General features: G+C 37.1%; 1 protein-coding gene across 7 annotated transcripts in view; it reads left to right on the top strand.

The window, feature by feature from the left end:
• Window positions 1-21,877, top strand: part of INO80D (INO80 complex subunit D) — a 99,107-nt gene that overhangs the window by 24,028 nt on the left and 53,202 nt on the right. For all 7 annotated transcript variants that reach the window (XM_037850066.1, XM_037850069.1, XM_037850068.1 and 4 more), the window contains exon 5: window positions 2,994-3,102. In XM_037850066.1, coding sequence (XP_037705994.1) covers window positions 2,994-3,102 — 109 coding nt within the window. The remainder of the gene's footprint in view (window positions 1-2,993; window positions 3,103-21,877) is intronic.

Here is a 21,877-nt window from a genome sequence, read left to right as displayed (position 1 = left end):
CTCACTATGTTCGTTTAAGAGAAAATGATTGCCAAATATCCAAGTGTTAATAACCATAGTTTGTTAGTCACTCAAGTAAAAAAGGTGTTGAATAAAAAAGGTGTTGAGTAAAAAACAGTTGGAAAAATTGTGCAAGTGCTTTATGTATATTTCACATTTAGTCACAGTAAATATTAGAAAGACATGTACTCAAGGGGTGAGATTTAATAAAATAAAGATCTTTAAACAACTGCTTCTTCAAGGACATTCTTCAATAAAACGTCCTTTTTTTTTTTTCCCCCGTTAAACTGTGAATCATGGTGGTAAAGAATAACTATAGTGGCTACTAGTACAGTTTGATACCATGATACCACTGCCTTGATTCATGCTAAGGTGCCAGCAGTTTTACCCACCACTGTTTTTGTACCTTCAGTACAAATGTCAACATGTTGAAAAAAGCAATCGATGCCTTAGTATTATTTTGAAAATAAGGTTGAATTTGGGAGTCCCCTGAAAGGGTTTTGGGGATCTACAAAATATGCTTTGAGAACCACTATTTTGGATCCATTATGTAGTTGAACATTTTGTACATACACTTTTTGGACATTTGTTTTTCTTATTTATTTTGCCTTTTTGTTTCTTTATCCATTTTTATTAAAGTGTTACTCTTTTTTAACTGATTGGTAAAATCTTCTATACATATTTAACATGTTTGTTGCAATGCTTCTCCCCTCCAATTTTTTATTTTAAATCTCTTTAACAATGATTTTAAAATTTAGGAGTTTAAAATTTTTATGTATTCTCTTTCGTTATGATTTCTTCCTTTTTGAATCAGTTTTATCCCTTGTATGGGACTTCTCTCTCTGTATAGATAGACAGATATATATAGGAAAATATATATTTGCCTAATTTTTCTTCTAGTCTTTTAAACTTTTATTATTTACATTTTAGTCATCTATATCTGGAATTCATTTAGGGGTTGTTTGAGGTAGAGTTCAAACTTATTTTTTTTCCCAAATGGTTGCCTCTTGTTCCAAAGCTATGTATTGATTAATTCCATCCCTTGGGCTACTAATTTGTTACCTTATATCATCAATTAAATTTTTATTTATACTTTCATTTATTTCTGATGCTGATAATTATTAGTCTTGAAACTAAACTTGATACTGCAGGAAGATAGCTGAATTAGGAGACTATTGATTTTCAGATTTCAACTGATTTTATTCTATTATTTCTGAACAGAAAAAAGATTACAGAAAAAGTATTGCCATTCTTAAAAATTAAAACATATTAGGGGCCCAAATTTTCAAAACACAGGTTTTTCTGGAGGAACCAAAATTGTAATGCAACTATTGTAATCAAGCATATTATGCAATTATGTCAGCAAGAGTACCTTAAAAAACAAAATTCAGCTAGAAGTTAATTTTACAGCCCTGTCTGGGTGGTTATTTGTTAGTTACATTAAAACTAGTGATAATAAAGCCAAGATCAAAGGTTTGCTTTATTGTACAGTTAATTTCACAACAGGAGAAACACATTCAATTTATCATCAGGTAGATTTTGATTTTTTCATAGAAGGTATAGGTGTCTTAGTAGAAATTATGATTACTTCTACAGAAACAAAAGAGAACTCATGTTCTATTTTTAAAAGGTGCGTGAAGAATCACTTTTGTGTTTGAAGGACCTCACCTTTCTTAGAATACTGAAGTTGATGCCGCTGTTATCACTTAATTTTTTTTTTTTCTTAACAAATTGCTAATGTATTTTAGTTGAGAGAAAATGACTTCTTTCTTAAGGTGACCTGACATTTTAGATAGTCATCTTGAAACTGGTATGAGGTTTCTTTATGCCATTGGCAATGTGTTATTTAATTTTAAGCATTTATAACTTGCATTTCAATTAACCTTTTCTTAATTTCCCTATTTGGCACATGTAAACTCATTTAAACTATGATATGGATCTGAAAAGTCCTTTTGATTTTTGAGGTTCTCAACAAGTAAGACATAAATAAAATAGTTTTTAAGGCATCTAATAAATTAGTTTCACTGCAGAATGAGTATAATTTAAGTTATATAGTTCTCATATACTGTTATACTTTAGGCTATGCAACATTAGTATTTATCAAGATCTTGTCAAGATATGATACTTTAAAAAGGGTAAAATCTTCATTTGGGGAACTAAAATTATCCAATATTAAAAACCTACATTTAATAAATAATCATTAATACATAATTTTAATTTATAATTAATATAACTAATAACCATCAGCAAAATAGCAATTAATATAGAACTTAACAAAATCAATGATTAATTAATTAATACTATATGCCTCTACTTTTCCCTCTAAACTTGTTTTACAAAATGAAGCACAAAATGCAGCAGCTGTTGTTTAAATTATTGAAAGAAATCCCATACCCCAACTGCATTAGTAATAAAACATTCCCTCTTCCCATAGTGGGCAGGAGCCAGGGAATATTCCTGCCAGTGAGTGGACCCATTGCCTCCAGAGTTGTTGGGAAAGGGGGATGGAGCAGTTTACCTTTGACCATTTATTCTAGGCCCCTGGAGCCCTCTCTGTATTGAAGTAGAGTGAGTTGATTGGACATAAGTTGGGCTTCTCTCACCCACTTGAGTATGTTCTAGGTTTCTCTAACATCATTTTAGTGTGTGATATTTTGATACTTACATTTTACCTTTTTTTTCTTTTTTTTGAACCTAAACTTTGTATTTTTCCATATGTTGTTTCTAGCTCATTAATGAAGTATCTGATAACAGAAGTTCATCTCTGGAATATAGCCTTTTCGTTACAGTGTCATCTTTTTAAAAACTGAGTGTTATGTTACATATTCATTATTAATATCTATGAAACAACAGGAATGTGATTCCTCAGGAGGCATTTGCACTATTATAGTACTTGCCATAGGTGTGAGGTTCTGTATTTAAGTAACTTTTTATCTACATCTTAAATAAAAGTAAAAATTTTCTGACTTCCAGTATCCCCTTGTCTGTCCCAGGGTTGGACTGGTCTGAAGAGAGTGGAGAGGAATTGGAGGACTCAGAGCAGGCCTCACCATACCAGGTTGCATGGTCCATCCGAGAAACCCTCAGATATGAAAGACACATGTAAGCCTTCCTTTTTGTTTTAATTCTTAAATTACCACTGTAGCAGATTGATTTTTCCTTATATGTGCAAGTATTATTTCTTTTATTGAATCTAGTTTTATTGTAATGGAGAAAATAAAGATTCCACTTGGGACAAAATGTACTTTATTGTTTGAGGAAAGCTGCTTTTTTAAGTTTTTTGAATTTAATTTTTAATTTCTTTGTATTAGAAAGGTTGTAGTTTACAGAAAAATCATGCAGAAAATACAGAGTTCCCATATACTGCCCTCCCAACCAAAGTTTTCCCTATTATTTACACTTTACATTAGTCTGGTATCATTGTTATAATTGATGAAAGAATATTATTACAATTATAATATTAATCATAGTCCATAGTTTACCTTATGGGTCACTATACTGTACAATCATATGTAATTATAATTCAGTGGTATTAATTGCATTTACAATGTTGTGCTACCGTCACCACTGTCCATTACCAAAACTTTTCCATTCCCCCGACAGAAACTGTACCAATTAAGCATTAAGTCCCTATTCCCTATTCTCACCCTGGCCTCTGATAACACATATTCTAATTTCTGATTCTATGGGTTTTCTTACTCTAATTATTTCATATCAGTGAGATTATGTAGTATTTGTCCTTGTGTGTCTGGCATATTTCACTCAACATTATGTCTTCCGGGTTCATCCATGTTGTCTCATGTATCAGAACTTCATTCCTTTTTATGACTGAATAATATTCCATTGTGTGTCTATGCCACATTTTGATTATCGGTTGATGGACACATGGGTCGCTTCCATCTTTTGGCGGTTACTACTAATGCCACTATAAATAGCGGTATACAAATATCTGTTTGAGTCCCTGTTTTCAGTTCTTTTGGGTATAAACCTAGAAATGGAATTGCCAGGTTATATGGTAATTCTATTCTTAGACTTTCTAAGGAACCACCCAACTGTTCTCCACAGCACTGCACTCTTACATCCCCACCAATGAGTGAGTGTTCCTATTTCTCCACATTCTCTCCAACACTTATTTTCTGTTTTTTTTTCTTTTTAATAGTAGCCATTCTAGTGGATGTGAAATGGTATCTCATTGTAGTTTTGATTTGCATTTCCCTAATTACTAATGATGCTGAGCATATTTTCATGTGCTTTTTGGCCCTTTGCATATCTTTGTAGAAATGTCTACTAAAGTCTTTTGCCCATTTTTAATTGGGTTGTCTGTCTTTTTGTTGTTGAATTGTACAATTTCTTTATATATTCTGGATATTAAACCCTTATCAGAAACGTGGTTTCCAAATATTTTCTCTCATTCAGTAGGTTGTCTTTTTATTTCCGTGATGAAGTCCTATGATGCACAAAAGTTTTTAATTTTCATGAAAATCATTTATCTGTTTTTTTTTCTTTTGTTGATCATGCTTTTGGTATAAAGTCTAAGAAACCTTTGTCTAACACAAGGTCCTAAAATGCTTCCCTAGGCTTTCTTCTAGAAATTTTATAGTCCTGGACTGTATTAGCTTATATCAGGGTCTTTGATCCATTTTGGGTTCATTTCTGTATATGTGTGGTAGGGGTCCACCTTCATTCTTTTGCATATAGATATCCAGTTTTCCCAGCACCATTTGATGAAGAGACTATTCTTTCCCCATTGAGTAGACTTGGCACCCTAGTAAAAAATCAATTGGCCATAGATGTAAGGGTTTATTTCTGAATTCTCAATTCAGTGCCTTGGGTCTAGGTGTCGGTCCCTGTGCCAGCACCATGCTGTTTTGGTTACTGTAGCTTTGTAATAAGTTTTAAGATATGGAAGTGTAAGTCTTCCAACTTTGTTCTTCTTTTTCAAGATGGTTATTCAGGGTCCCTTACTTTTTCATATAAGTTTGATGGTTGGCTTTTCCATTTCTGCAAAAAAGTATATTACAATTTTGATTAGGATTGCATTGAATCTGTAAATCACTTTGGGTAGAATTGACATCTTAACAATAGTCTTCCAATCCATGAAAATGGAATGTCCTTCCATTTTTTTTAGGTTTTCTTTGATTTGTTTGTTTTAACAATGTTTGGTATTGTTAAATTTGTAGCTTGCACTTCGCTGAATTTGTTTATTAGCTCTAGGAGCTTTTTTGTTGATTTTTCAGAGTTTTCTATATATAGGATCATTTTATCTGCAAATAGGGAAAGTTTTACTTCTTCCTTTCCAATTTAGAAGGGTTTTATTTCTTTTTCTTGCCTAGTTGCTCTGGCTAGCACTTCTGGTACAATGTTGAATAACAGTGGTGACAGTGGACATTCTTGTCTTGGTCCTGATCTTAGAGGGAAAGCTTTTTTTTTATCATGTTGAGGAAGTTTCCTTCTGTTCCTAGTTTTTGAAGTGTTTTTATGGAGGAGTACTGGCTTTTGTCAAATGCCTTGTTGCATCAATTGAGGTGTCATGTTTTCTCCCCCCCTTCATTCTATTAATGTGGTATATTACATTGGTTGATTTTTTTGTGTTGAACCACCTTTGCATATCTGGGATAAATCTCACTTGATCATGGTGTATAATTCTTTAATGTGCTATTGGATTCGTTTTGCTAGTATTGTGTAAAGATTTTTGCATCTCTTATTCATAAGGGATATTGGTCTGTAATTTTCTTTTCCTGTGGTATCTTTATCTGGCTTTGGATTAGGGTGATGTTGGCCTTGTAGAATGAATTAAGAAGAATTCCCTCATCTTCAATCTTTTGGAAGAGTTTGACCAGGTTTGCTGGTGTTGATTCTTCTTGGAATGTTTGGTAAAATTCACTAGTGAAGCAATCTGGTCCTGGGGTTTTCTTTGTAGGGAGGCCTTTGATTACTGATCCTACCTCTTGTTATTGGTCTGTTGAGATCTTCCATTTCTTCTTGAGTCAGTGTGATAGTTATTGTATTTTAGTCTTTAATATTTCTAATGCATTGAATATTTCTAATGTCTAATGCATGTGTTTCATGATAATCCCATTAGGAGTTATTTGTAACCAACCTAAAATTTATTTAGGTATACTTACAGCCTTCTTCAGTATTTTTTCCAAATATGCCTTTGGAAAGGGAAGTACTTGTTTACAGTCTGTAAGAGATTAATGCACAGCCCCTTGAAAGACAACAGTAAAACTGATTCTCTTTCAGGGGATGCCTTATCATTGTAGGGATTCACTTGTTGCATTGTGACAATGCTAAGATAATCCCTGTCTATAGGGCCCAAAGATGACTCACAGACTCAGCTACTTATTTAAAAGTATTGTGGTTTGAATAGGTGTTCAGCAAGGTAGAGAGGAGAGGAGACTAGCTATCTGCCTCAGGCAGACCCCTAGAGGTTCATAGTATCTTTGTTTGGACATATATTCCAGGGTATGATATTTTTTAATTTATAGATTTTAAAGTGTTATTTGTTAGCATATCCAGCATATCCAGATGTGATTAGACTTAGGAAATTGATTCACTAGAGACTAATGTATAAGTCAAAATGCTTTTTTATAGTGAGAAATATAATCATCAGGAAGGGCAAGTGGTCATTGAGCAAAACTGCATGGGAAAAAGCCCTTTAAGACTGTACAACACAAACTGTGAATCCTAATGTAAACCATGAACTATAGTTAAATTATAAAAATGTTCTTTCATCAGTTGTAACAAATATATAACAGTAATGCAAGGTGTTAATGATAGTGCAGTATATGGGAACTCTGTATTTTCTATATGATCTTTTCTATAAACCTACAACTTCTCTAATAAAAAAATATGTGTATGTGTGTGCGCACATGTGCACATATTTGTATAAACCACATGGGAAGCCAGATTATAATCAGAAACTTCTTTTGGGCATGGAATTAGAACAAGAAGAGTTAGTTAGATTTTATTAATGACTAATGTCATTAAACTATATTAGCCTGATCTACCCATTTGCATGCTATGGACTTATCTCTCATATAGATACTCTTGCCTCCCCAAACCCTAGATAGTTTTGGAGAGTACATTACCTTTTTTCTTCCCTATAAGGTTCCATTTTATAAATGTCATTCCAGACTGTTTCCTTACCATTAGCATAGCTAGAGTACAACAGTTAGTTGATCTTGAGCTTTCTTAGATACAGATAATATCAGTCATGCCTCCTAAGGGTGATATTCATATCACCTTAATTACGAATATTTTGGTTTAATTTTACAAATTGCTGTCAATGCTTTACCATAAGTAAATGTCCAGCAAATTACCTGGAACTTGGGAAATGGTTAATAAATGGTAATTATGATACCTAACTTACTTCTCAAGGTAACTTCAACATTAGTATTAGAGTGCTTTGCTACTGACGGAGTAATGTATACTCCATTTCTGCCTTCTGTTCTTGCAGAGCTATGAGAATGACCTTCTTCATTTTTCTTCATCTTTGTAGCATTTTGCTATTCTTGGTCACTTTTGCTAATTTGCTTCCTCTTGGCTACCTTGATGCTCTGCTTTCTTGGTTCTTCTTTTCCTTTTTGGACTAATTTATTTTTCTCCTCTATACGAGTAATGATCCTTGTTTTTTGCCAACCTATAGCTTTAATCTTTTGCCCTAGATTCTTCTCTCTCCATTCACTATTTATTTACTCATTCAGCACATTCGTATTGAGCTCTTATTATGCTTTAGGCATGGAGCATTCTGTATTCTTCCTTGGGGTAAACAGATTATCCACATCTGTATTTGTCACCCTGCCCTCTCACAGGAACTTCTGTCCTGCATTTAAAAACACCTATACAACATCTTTTTTCCAGTTTCTCATTGTAACTACTTGTCATTTATTAAATCCTGTTGTGCTTAAATTTGTCCCTAACATATCCATTATGTCCTTGAAAGAAGATTTTACCATTTAAAATTTCTGAAAAGAAGGTTTGCCATTTAAAATTCTTCAGTGAGTTCATTGAAACTTTTGGAAGAATATCTGACAGCACAGTGGTCTCGTCATGTTCCTTTCCAAAGAACTTTCTCATGAGCTGTTTTGTTAGATCAGGATTATACTTAAGGATACCCAGGGAAGAAATTTGGCCTTGTTTTGGCAGCCAATTCTTCATCAGTTAATATAGTTATAGATGCACACACCAAAGTAGATCTCCCAGGCTTTTACTGTGTTTCTCAGTAATAGCAATAAGTTGATATCTTGAATGTATTATTAAGTAGCAGTAATTATTGCTAGTAACAGCTTGCCTTTTCATTTTCCTAATGTTACAGAAAGAGGTTCTTAATTTTAATGAAGTAAAATTATCAGTCTTTTCTTTTATGGTGATGTATTTATATCCTGTTTAAGAAATCGTTACCTTCCCCAGGGTCATAAAGCTATTTACCCATATTATCTTCTAGAAACATTGTTTTACCCACAGTCTATCTGGAATTTATTTTTATATATTTTTCATATGCGTTTTTCTGCTTCTTTCTATACCTGACAATTTTTGTGTGTTTTTTTTTTAATTCAGTTTTATTGAGATGTATTCACATACCATACAATCATCCATGATGTACAATTAGCTGTTCACAGTACCGTCATATAGTTATGCATTCATCACTCCAATCTATTTTTGAACATTCTCCTTAAACCAGAAAGAAACAGAATAAGAATAAAAAATAAAAGTAAAAAAGAACACACAAATCATCCCCCCATCCCGCCGTATTTTTCATTTAGTTTTTTTTATTCATTTTTATTGAGATATATTCACATACCGTGCAGTCATACAAAGTGTACATTCAGTTGTTCACAGTACCATTATATAGTTGTGTGTTCATCACAAAAATTAATTTTTGAACCTTTTCATTACCACACACACAAAAATAGTAAGAATAAAAATTAAAGTGAAAAAGAACAATTAAAGTAAAAAAGAACACTGGGTGCCTTCCCACCCCCCACTCCCCCATTTTTCTACTCATTCATCCATAACTGGACAAAGGGAAGTGTGGTCCATATGGCTTTCCCAGTCACGTTGTCACCCCTCGTAAGCTGCATTTTTATACAATCGTCTTCAAGATTCATGGGTTCTGGGTTGTAGTTTGATAGTTTCAGTTATTTACTGCTAGCTATTCCAATTCATCAGAACCTAAACAGGTTGTCTATATTGTACGTAAGAGTGCCCACCAGAGTGACCTCTCGGCTCCTTTTGGAATCTTTCAGCCACTGAAGCTTATTTCATTTCCTTTCACAACCCTCTTTTGGTCAAGAAGATGTTCTCCATCCCACAATGCCAGGTCTAGATTCCTCCCTGGGAGTCATATTCCATGTTGCCAAGGAGATTCAGTCTCTGGGTATCAGATCCCACGTAGTAGGGAGGGCAGTGATTACACCTGCCAGGTTGGCTTAGCTAGAGAAAGAAGGCCGCATCTTTTGGTTTTTGTCCCCATTATTCTACTCATCTATCCATACACTGGATGAAGAGAGTGCAATCCACAAGGTTTTCACAATCACACTGTCACCCCTTGTAAGCTACATTGTTATACACTTGTCTTCAAGAGTCAAGGCTACTGGGTTGGAAATTGATAGTTTTAGGTATTTACTTCTAGCTGTTCCAATACATTAAAATCTAAAAAGTGTTATCTATATAGTGTTTAAGAATGTCCACCAAAGTGACTTCTCAACTCCATTTGAAATCTCTCAGCCACTGAAGCTTTATTTCATTTCATTTTGCCTCCCCCTTTTGGTCAAGAAGATGTTCTTAGTCCCACGATGCCAGGTCTAGATTCATCTCCTGGCAAAATTTTTTGTTAGAGGTCAGAAATTATTAATTTCACCTGTTTGATTTTGGATATTTCTATATCCTTTAAATATAATTGAACTTTGTTCTGGGATGCAGTTACATTACTATAAACGATTTGAACCTTTTGAGACTTGTTTTAAACTTTGTTAACTGGGGCCACAGCAGCCTTTAGTGTAGGGCTAATTTTACCCCATGACTGAGGCCAAACCCTTCTGAGTACTGTGTCTTATGCCCTATATATTGCAGGTTTTTCCACTCTAGGGGTAGGAACACAAACTAATCCTGGCCCTCTGTGAGCTGCGGGGATTGTTTGGCCTACTATTTTTTGGTATTTCTTTCCCAGCCTCAGGTGGTTTCCCCACACACATGCACCAGTCAATACTCAGGTGAAGATGCAGGAGGAACCCTCTGCAGATCTTCGGTGCTTGCTGTGTGTGCACTTGTCTCTGTGCACTGCTGTGCTCCCTGGTACTCTGCCCTGCTGATTAATTTTCTTGGCCGCCCTGAAATCTCAGCTCCATCTGCTCAACCCAGGGAGACCTCTGGGTTTTGTATTTCCCCTACACTATGGCCTAGAAACTGTCTCCTGGTAGTAAACTAGGCAATTGTAGGGCTGTCCTTGTTTGATTCCTTTAATCTCTTGGTTCATTGTCCTGTACTGTCTCTTGTCCAATGTCTGGAAAATGTTATTTCATGTATTTCATCTAATTTTTTAGCTGTTTAAGGCAGCAGTGTAAATCTGGTCCTTGTTTTTCATTCATGACTAGAAGCAGATATTATAATATGTAATGTGACACCATGAATTATTGTCCCTATCCCGAAGTTTTTCCTTCTGAAAATCCAGTTAGACATATGATGTACTGTTTCCTCCGTCATCCATCTCTTTCGTATTTTTTCTTTCTGTATCTCTTTGTACTATATTCTGAATTATTTCCTTAAATCTGTCTAATCTGTTAGATCTGTACATTGAATTTTTTTTAAATTTTATTTTGAAATAAATTCAGAGTTACAGGAACAGTCGTAAAAACAATAAAAACCCCATACACAGAACTCCAGCATACCCCGACCACCCTCCCCTGATACCCCGATCCACCAACTTTAACATCCAGTCACACCACCATGTCTTTCTTTCCCTCCCTCCCTCCCTATCATCCATCATCTACTGCTCTGTCTTCTGAACATATGAGAGCAAGCTGCACACATCCTTGAACAAACAATATAATTCACATATACATTTCCCATGAACAAAGAACATTCTTTTATGCAATCCCATTAAGTGCAGCTGAGAAGTTCAAGCAATTCAACATTGATACAAAGCTTACATTCTATATTTCCTTTTTTTTTTCTTATGTTCCAACTGTGTCCCTTTGAGCCTCCTCTCCTCCATCCTCAGATCCCCATCCAGGATCATCCTTGGCATTTAATTGTCATTATCTTTTTAGACTTTTTTTTTTTTTTTCAATTGTGGAAACATAATATACAGCTTAAATCTTCCCATTCCCACCCCTCCCTAGCATTCCATTAGTGGAATTAATCACATTTAGAATGTTGCAAAGCCATCACCTTCCCACCATCCATTACTAGAAATTTCCCTTCACCCCAAACAGAAACTCTATACTAATTTCTTAACTTCCCATTGCCCCTTCCCCCACTTCTCGTAACCCATACTCTACTTTTCATCTCTATGGTCATATTCTATGATACTTTCTTTGTGTTTACCATGGGGCTTGAATTTAACCTCTTAAATCTGTAACAATCTTGTTTTTCTTTAATACCAACTTAACTTCAATAGGACACGTAAACTATGTTCCTAACTCCTCCATTCCCCCACCTTTATGTAGTACTTGTCAAAAATTACGTATTTTACATTGAGTCCAAAACCACTGATTTATCATTACAGTTTATGTATTTTAGATCCTGTAGGAAGTAAATAGTGGAGTTACAAATCAAAAATACAGTAGTATTGGTATTTATGTTTACCATGTGATCTTTACTGGAAATCTTTATTTCTTCATGTGGTTTCAGTCAACTGTTTAGTGTCCCTTCCTTTCTCAGCCTGCACAATTCCCTTTAGCATTTCTTATAGTACTGATCTACTGGTGATGAAGTCCCTCAGGTTTTGATTATCCGGGAATGTTTTCATCTCTCTCTCATTTTTACCCTCCAGGTGTTTGAATTTTCTAAGTCTCTGATGGTTATTAACTTCTATTTGTATTCCATTGTGGTCAGAGAATGTGCTTTGAATAAATTCAATTTTTTAAAAATTTATTGAAGCTTCTTTTATGTCCCAGCATATGGCCTCTTCTGGAGAAAGATCTGTGATCACTATAGAAGAAGGTGTGTCCTGGTGATTTGGGATGTAATGTTCTATATATGTCTGTTAAATTTCTCTGTATCTCTCTCTCCTTTCTTTGCTTCTCTGTCGATAGGGCTACCTTTAGTATCTGAAGTAGGGCAGGTCTTTTATTAGCAAAATCTCTCAGCATTTGTTTGTCTGTGAAAAATTTAAGCTCTCCCTCAAATTTGAAGGAGAGTTTTGCTGGATAAAGTATTCTTGGTTGGAAATTTTACTCTCTCAGAATTTTAAATATGTCATGCCACTGCCTTCTCGCCTCCATGGTGGCCACTGAGTAGTCACTACTTAGTCTTATGTTGTTTCCTTTGTATGTGGTGAATTGCTTTTCTCTTGCTGCTTTCAGAACTTGCTCCTTCTCTTCAGTATTTGACGGTCTGATCAGAATATGTCTTAGAGTGGGTTTATTTGGATTTATTCTATTTGGAGTTTGCCGGGCATTTATGGTTTGTGTATTTATATTGTGTAGAAGGTTTGGTAAGTTTTCCCCAACAATTTCTTTGAGTACTCTTTCTAGACTTTTACCTTTCTCTTCCCCTTCTGGTACACCAATGAGTCTTAAATTTGGACATGTTATTTTATCTATCATATCCCTGAGATCCATTTCGATTGTTTCAGTTTTTTTCCCCATTCTTTCTTTTGTTCTTTCATTTTCCATTCTGTGTTCCTTGAGGATGCTGAGTTGCTGTTCAGCTTCCTCTAATCTTGTACTATGAGTATCCAGAATCTTTTTAATTTGGCAACAGTTTCTTTTATTTACATAAGATCATCTATTTATTAACTCTTGCAATTTCTTCTTTATGCTCTTCTAGGATCTTCCTTATGTCCTTTATATCCTGTGCCATGCTCTCGTTGTTTGTCATTAGTTCTTTGATTAATTGCGCCAAGTACTGTGTGTCTTCTGATCTTTTGATTTGGGTTTTTGGGTTTGGGATCTCCATATCATCTGGTTTTATCATATGCTTTAAAATTTTATGTTGTTTTTGGCCTCTTGGCATTTGCTTTACTTGATAGGGTTCTTTCAGGATATGAAAAATACCAGTCTCTAATTTGTCAGATCTACAGCTTGGTGGCATGTACTTTAACTAACCAGCAGATGGCATCCGCGAGTCACCTATTCCCCTCAAGTCAGTTCTCCCCAACTTTGTCTTTGTGGTGTGTGGGGGTCTGATTCTTTTGTGGTTCAACTGGTGCACCAAGTTTGGGTGTGTTGTTTGTGCTGTCCTCCCTGAATGAGGGGCATGTGTCTGAGCGGTTAGGGAGACAGGGCAGCTTTAATAATCAACCTCCCAGGTGTTCCCGGCTGGAAATTTAAGGCTGTTGCAAGAGTCTAAGCCTTCATTTCAGTCTTGCCACAGATTATCTCTGCCGCTGACCCACAAGTCCTTGGTATTGCCATAGGGCCCCTGGGATTTCCGAGCGGGTCCCCCTTCTCAGCCGTGCTCTTCCAGGAACTCTGCGGAGGGAAGGCTATGCCACGTCACACGTGCGTGCTTGCCCTCCAGGGAAGACGTGGGCCGCCGGGCCGTGCAGGGCTGTTCCCAACCTGCTGTAAAGATGGCTGAATGGGCATGTTAATTTCCCCCTTTTCGCACAGCTCTGCCTTCCCAGCTCCTGGACAATTAGCTATGGGTGCACTAAAGGCCACTGTCCACAGCCGATATTGTGGCGTGTGCGCAGTGCTGCGGGAAACACTCCCCGTCACACTGGGACCCTTGGCGCGGCTCTGGGCTGTGGCTCCAGCCCCAGGCAGGAGTGTCCCCAGCCTGCCGGGAAGATGGCTACAAGGGGCACAGTTTCTTTCTCCTTTTGGCTCCCCTCTGCCCCCCTGGCCCTGAGACAATCAGCAGCGGGTGTGGGAAGGGCTCTCCTCCACACCAGACACTGAGGCATTGGCACAGCCCGCTCCTGCCATGCTTCACTGTGCAGTTCTCGCTGCCTTATCCGCAGCCACTCCCGAGTTTTTTTTTAAAAAAGAACTAGTCCGTCTCCAAATGCCAACCCACGGTTTCCCCACACTGCAGTGCTGCCGCCAGACTTTCAGCTGGCTCACTCACTCATTTCAGAATGCAGACTCCCGGTCTCACCAAGTGCACCATCCCTGTGAATTTAGCAGACCTTGTCTGGCTGGTGCATCGCTGGAACTGATGTTCTGGGTCACTTACTGGCTTTCATCTAGTATTTTTTCATGAAGGTGTTTTTTTGCCGTCTCACGTAGCCACCATCTTAGGTTCTCCCTGTACATTGAATTTTATATTTTATATTTTTTATTTCCAAAATGTCTCTGGTTCTTCTTCATATCAACTTGCTGTTTACCATATTTTTAAGCCTCTCTTTTATTTCTTGAAACTTCTTAAACATACTCATTGTATAGCCTAAGTTGATAATTCCAGTATCTGAAATTAGTTGCATCTTGTTTTTGCCAGCCCTTACTCTTGGTTCCTTTTTTCCTTTGGTGTTTTATGAATATATATTGTTAATGCAATTTTACTGAGAGATATTCACATACAATCATCCAAAGTGTATGAATTTTTTAATTAAAATTTTTTTTTTGTCTGTTAAGGTTTTAAGGAAATGTGTCTGTCATAATTTTTTGATAGCTGGAAAGAAAGTGGGTTCCCTCAGAGAAGACCTAATGTTTGCTTCTGTAAGGTACTTAAAAGTCTGAGACCATTTTAAACTAAATTCTCGAAGATTTTTTTGCCCTCTAAGATAGTGTGAATTTGGCTTCAGGCTGACTTGAGGGCTGATTTGTGGTTACTAATTCTTAGGTGAGATCCCTCTACCCTTTTCTATTCATCACCGGGGTTTGAGACACTGTATTTTTCTCTGTTGTCCTTTTTTGGATAGGATGGATGGGGTGGCTTTATTTCTAGTTTCAGCTTTTCACTGAGATTATGTTCCTTTGGGATACGAGCTTTCGTGGGTGAGGCGTCTTAATTTGCATCTCTCTAATAGCTAGTGAAGCTGAACATTTTTTCATGTGTTTCTTGGCCATTTGTATTTCCTCTTCAGACAACTGTCTTTTCGTATCTTTTGCCCATTTTATAATTGGGCTGTCTGTACTATTGTCATTGAGTTGTAGGATTTCTTTATATATGCAAGATATCAGTCTTTTGTCAGATACATGGTTTCCAAAAATTTTTTCCCATTGAGTTGGCTGCCTCTTTACCTTTTTGAGAAATTCCTTTCAGGTGCAGAAACTTCTAAGCTTGAGGAGTTCCCATTTATCTATTTTTTCTTTTGTTGCTTGTGCTTTGGGTGTAAAGTCTAGGAAGTGGCCACCTAATACAAGGTCTTGAACATGTTTTCCTACATTATCTTCTAGGAGTTTTATGGTACTTTCTTTTATATTGAGATCTTTGGTCCATTTTGAGTTAATTTTTGTGTAGAGGGTGAGGTAGGGGTCCTCTTTCATTCTTTTGGATATGGATATCCAACTCTCCCAGCCCCATTTGTTGAAAAGACCATTATGACTCAGTTCAGTGACTTTGGGGGCCTTATCAAAGATCAGTCGGCCATAGATCTGAGGGTCTATCTCTGAATTCTCAATTCGATTCCATTGATCTATATGTCTATCTTTGTGCCAGTACCATGCTGTTTTGGCAACTGTGGCTTTATAATAAGCTTCAAAGTCAGGGAGTGTAAGTCCTCCCACTTTGTTTTTCTTTTTTAGAGTGTCTTTAGCAATTCGAGGCATCTTCCCTTTCCAAATAAATTTGATAACTAGCTTTTCCAAGTCTGCAAAGTAGGTTGTTGGAATTTTGATTGGGATTGCATTGAATCTGTAGATGAGTTTGGGTAGAATTGACATCTTAATGACATTTAGTCTTCCTATCCATGAACATGGAATATTTTTCCATCTTTTAAGGTCCCCTTCTATTTCTTTTAGTAGAGTTATGTAGTTTTCTTTGTATAGGTCTTTTACATCTTTGGTTAAGTTTATTCCTAGGTACTTGATTTTTTTGGTTGCTATTGAAAATGGTATCTTTTTCTTGAGTGTCTCTTCAGTTTGTTCATTTCTAGCATATAGAAACATTACTGACTTATGTGCATTAATCTTGTATCCCGCTACTTTGCTAAATTTCTTTATTAGCTCTAGTAGCTATATCGTTGATTTCTCAGGGTTTTCTAGATATAAGATCATATCATCTGCAAACAATGACAGTTTTACTTCTTTTCCAATTTGGATGCCTTTTATTTCTTTGTCTTGCCGGATTGCCCTGGCTAGCACTTCCAGCACAATGTTGAATAACAGTGGTGACAGTGGGCATCTTTGTCTTCTTCCTGATCTTAGAGGGAAGGCTTTCAGTCTCTCACCATTGAGTACTATGCTGGCTGTGGGTTTCTCATATATGCTCTTTATCATGTTGAGGAAGTTTCCTTCAATTCCTACCTTTTGAAGTGTTTTTATCAAAAATGGATGTTGGATTTTGTCAAATGCTTTTTCAGCATCTATTGAGATGATCAATTGATTTTTCCCTTTTGACTTGTTAATGTGTTGTAATACATTGATTGATTTTCTTATGTTGAACCATCCTTGCATGCCTGGAATGAACCCCACTTGGTCATGGTGTATGATTTTTTTTAATGTGTCTTTGGATTCGATTTGCAAGTATTTTGTTGAGGATTTTTGCATCTATATTCATTAGGGAGATTGGCCAGTAGTTTTCCTTTTTTTGTAGCATCTTTGCCTGGTTTTGGTATTAGATTGATGTTAGCTTCATAAAATGAGTTAGGTAGTGTTCCATTTTCTTCAATGTTTTGAAAGAGTTTGAGTAAGATTGGTATCAGTTCTTTCTGGAAAGTTTGGTAGAATTCCCCTGTGAAGTCATCTGGCCCTGGGCATTTATTTGTGGGAAATTTTTGATGACTGATTGGATCTCTTTGCTTGTGATGGGTTGGTTGAGGTCTTCTGTTTCTTCTCTGGTCAGTCTAGGTTGTTCATATGTTTCCAGGAAATTGTCCATTTCCTCTGCATTATCCAGTTTGTTGCCATACAGTTGTTCATAATATCCTCTTATAATTTTTTAATTTCTTCAGGATCTGCAGTTATGTCACCTTTTTCATTCATTATTTTGTTTATATGGGTCTTCTCTCTTTTTGATTTTGTCAGTCTAGCTAGTGGCTTGTCAATCTTGTTGATCTTCTCAAAGAACCAACTTTTGGTGATATTTATCCTCTCTATTATTTTTTTGTTCTGTATGTCATTTATTTCTGCTTTAATCCTTGTTATTTCTTTTCTTGTACTTGGTTTAGGATTGGTTTGCTGTTCATTTTCTAGCTTCTTCAGTTGATCCATTAGTTCTTTGATTTTGGCTCTTTCTTCCTTTTTAATATATGCCTTTAGTGCTATAAATTTCCCCCTTAGCACTGCTTTTGCTGCATCCCCTAGGTTTTGGTATGTTGTGTTCTCATTTTCATTCGTCTCTATGTATTTAGCAATTTCTCTTGCTATTTCTTCTTTAACCCAGTGATTGTTTAGGAGTGTGTTGTTTAACCTCCAGGTATTTGTGAATTTTCTAAGTCTCTGATGGTTATTGACTTCTAATTGTATTCCGTTGTGGTCAGAGAATGTGCTTTGAATAATTTCAATCTTTTTAAATTTACTGAGGCTTGTTTTATGTCCCAGCATATGATCTTTTCTGGAGAATGTTCCGTGAGCACTAGAAAAGTATGTGTATCCTGGTGATTTGGGATGTAATGTCCTGTATATGTCTGTTAAATCTAATTCGTTTATCAGATTGTTTAGGTTTTCAATTTCCTTATTGGTCTTCGGTCTGGTTGATCTATCTATAGGAGAGAGTGCTATGTTGAAGTCTCCTACAATTATTGTGGAAACATCAAATTGCTTCCTTTAGTTTTGCCAGTATTTTGCCATGTATTTTGTGGCACCTTGATTGGGTGCATAGACATTTATGATTGTTATTTCTTCTTGTTGAATTGCCCCTTTTACTAGTATGTAGTGGCCTTCTTTATCTCTCAAAACATCCCTGCATTTAAAGTCTATTTTATCTGAGATTAATATTGCTACACCTGCTTTCTTTTGGCTGTGGCTTGCATGAAATATTTTTTTCCATCCTTTCACTTTCAATTTCTTTGTGTCCCTGTGTCTAAGATGAGTCTCTTGTATGCATCATATTGATGGTTCATTTTTTTTGATCCATTCTGCGAATCTGTATCTTTTAATTGGGGAGTTTAATCCATTTTCATTCAACGCTATAACTGTGAAGGCATTTCTTGAATCAGCCATCTTATCCTTTGGTTTATGTTTGTCATATATATTTTCCCCTCTCTCGATTAATATCCTTTATTATACCCATACCGAATCTCTTTAGTACTGAACCTTTCTCCAAGTCTCTGTGTCCTTTCTTTGTTTCTCTGTCTGTAGGGCTCCCTTTAGTATCTCCAGTAGGGCAGGTCTCTTGTTAGCAAATTCTCTCAGCATTTGTTTGTCTGTGAAAAATTTAAGCTCTCCCTCAAATTTGAAGGAGAGCTTTGCTGGGTAAAGTATTCTTGGTTGGAAATTTTTCTCACTCAGAATTTTAAATATATCATGCCACTGCCTTCTTGCCTCCATGGTGGCTGCTGAGTAGTCACTACTTAGTCTTATGCTGTTTCCTTTGTATGTGGTGAATTGCTTTTCTCTTGCTGCTTTCAGAACTTGCTCCTTCTCTTCTGTGTTTGACAGTGTGATCAGTATATGTCTCGGAGTGGGTTTATTTGGATTTATTCTATTTGGAGTTCGCTGAGCATTTATGATTTGTATATTTATGTTGTTTAGAAGATTTGGGAAGTTTTCCCCAACAATTTCTTTGAATACTCTTCCTAGACCTTTACCCTTTTCTTCCCCTTCTGGGACACCAATGAGTCTTATATTCGGACGTTTCATATTATCTATCATATCCCTGAGGTCCATTTCAATTTTTTCAATTTTTTTCCCCATTCTTTCTTTTATGCTTTCATTTTCCATTCTGTCATCTTCTAGGTCACTGATTCGTTCTTCAACTTCCTCTAGTCTTGTACTATGAGTGTCCAGAATCTTTTTAATTTGGTCAACAGTTTCTTTAATTTCCATAAGATCATCCATTTTTTTATTTAGTCTTGCAATGTCTTCTTTATGCTCTTCTAGGTTCTTCTTGATTTCCTTTGTCTCCCGTACTATGGTCTCATTGTTCATCTTTAGTTCTTTGAGTAGCTGCTCTAGGTGCTGTGTCTCTTCTGATCTTTTGATTTGGGTGCTTGGGCTTGGGTTATCCATATCGTCTGGTTTTTTCATATGCTTTATAATTTTCTGTTGTTTTTGGCCTCTTGGCATTTGCTGAACTTGATAGGGTTCTTTTAGGATTTGTAGACCAATTGAAGTCCTTATCTCTAATTTATCAGATCTACAGCTTCGTGGAGTACACTTTCTCTAACTAACCAGCAGGTGGCTTCCACGAGCCACCTCTTCTCCACAAGCCAGTTCTCCCCTGCTTAGCCTTTTTGGCGAGTGGGGGAGTGAGTCTTGTGGGGTCCAATTGGTGTACCAAGCTTGCGTGTGTAGTTGGTGTTGCCCGCCCTGTATATGGGGCGTGTTTCTGGGCAGTCAGGGAGGGGGGGTGGCTCTAACAATCAAATGTCCCTGGTGATCCTAGAGTTTTAAAGCTGCTGCAATAGTCTAATCCTTCAGTTCAGTCCTGCCACAGTTTGTGTCTGCCACTGACCCACAAGTCCTTGGTATTGGCGTATGGCTCCTGAGACTTGCAAGTGGGCCCCTCTTCCAGGCTGTGCACCCCGGGTCCTCTGTTGAGGGATGACTGTGCTATGTCACAGGTGAGTGCCGTCCCCCCAGGGCGGTTCTGGGCTGCTGGGCTGTGTAGGGAGGCTCCCAGTCTGCTGAAATGATGGCTGAATGGGGCTTTGTTAATTCACACTGCTCCATCTTCCCAACTCTGGGACAATCAGCTGAGGTTGCAGGTAAGGCTAATGTCCACACCCAGTTTTGTGGTGTGTGCCTGTTATTTGAAGTGCTTCCGTCACACTGGGTTGTCTGGGGCATCTCTGGGCTATGGGGCTGGCGATGGGCAGGAGTGTTTCCTGTCCACCGGGATGATGGCTGTGAGCGGACACCCCCCTTTTCTTGGGAAGTTGTGGTGTTTAGTGAATTTTCTCAGCCACTGGATTATTGCCTTTTGTCTCAGAGCTCTCTTAGTTCTGCTCTTGTCTTGACCTGCCCAAATTGCAAGTCTTTGAAGCTTTCTGTATTGGGCTTCTTAGAGTAATTGTTTTAGAAAAAGAAAAAAGGATTAAAAAAAGGGTGCCCTCCTCAGAGATCTAATGGACTATTGAAATGCTAAGAGACAAAGCAATTAGGGCCATTAAGGAAAGGTCCACAGGGCAGAGAGATCAGCTTTTCTTCGGGATTTGCATATGAGCCTCAGGGCCTGAGCTCTGCCCTTCCCCTTTCTATGTTCACCAGAACTCCAGAAATCCTCAGCTTTTATTTTGGAGTTTTTCGTGTTGTTTTGTTCTATGCCTGTCTCCTCTCTGCTGTGCTGGCTGCTCTCAGCTTCTCTGGTGTCTGGTCTCAGTCTATCTATGGTTGGAGTTTGGATCAGTAAAATGAGTTTCTGATAAGGGCTGCCACTGCAGTTCTCCCTTCTCCTTCCCGGAGCTGACAGCCCCTCCTCCCACGGGACTGAGCCTGACAGGGAGGGGTGCGGGTCCCCTGGCCACAAAAACTTACAGATTTCACTGATCTCAGCAGTTCCACGTTTTCATGAGTGTTATATGAAGTATGCCCAAAGTCAGATTGCTCTGTGGTGTCCAGTCCACGCAGTTCCTGGCTTTCTACCTACTTTTCTGGAGGAGTAACTAAAACATACAGCTCACCAGTCCACCATCTTGCCCCGCCTCCCTGTTTGTAACATTTAAAGATTGTATAGTTTTTTCATTAGAAATCATCTGTTAGTCTTTAATATTAAAGATCGTTTGTACCTGATGAGTTGCTTTTCTCTTTCTGTTTTACAACTCTCTTTGCCTTTGATTTTTAGTGTAGTTTTATTGAGATACGCACATACCATAAAATCATTTAAAGTATACAATCACTTGTTCGCAGTATCGTCATATAGTTGTGCATTCATCACCAAAATCAATTTTTGAACATTTTCATTACTCCAAGAAATAAAAATAAGAATAAAAATAAAAGTGAAAAGGAACACCCAAAACATCTCATACTCTTTTTCCCCTCCTATTGTTCATTTACTTTTTATCCCCCGTTTTTTCTACTCGTCTGTCCATACACTAGATAGAGGGAGTGTGGGCCACAAGGTTTTACTATCACACAGTTATCCTATATAAGCTATATAGTTATATGATCGTCTTCAAGAGTCAGTGATACTGAATTGCAGTTCAACAGTTTCAGGTATTTCCTTCTAGGTATTCTAATACACTAAAAACTAAAAAGGGACTTCTGTGTGATGTGTGAGAATGCCAAACAGAATAACCTCTCGACTCCATTTGAAATCTCTCAGCCGCTGAAACTTTATTTTGTTTCATTTCTCTTCCTCCTTTTGGTCAAATAAGCTTCCTAAATCCCATGATGCTGGTTCCAAGCTCATCCCTGGGGGTAATGTCCCATGTTGCCAAGGAGATTTACACCCCTGGGAGTCATGTCCCACATAGAGAGGAAGGGCAGTGAGTTTACCTACAGTG

Source organism: Choloepus didactylus, chromosome 9, assembly GCF_015220235.1.
Source record: "Choloepus didactylus isolate mChoDid1 chromosome 9, mChoDid1.pri, whole genome shotgun sequence".
NCBI lineage: Eukaryota > Metazoa > Chordata > Mammalia > Pilosa > Megalonychidae > Choloepus > Choloepus didactylus.
This window is presented reverse-complemented; position numbering and strand designations above follow the sequence as displayed.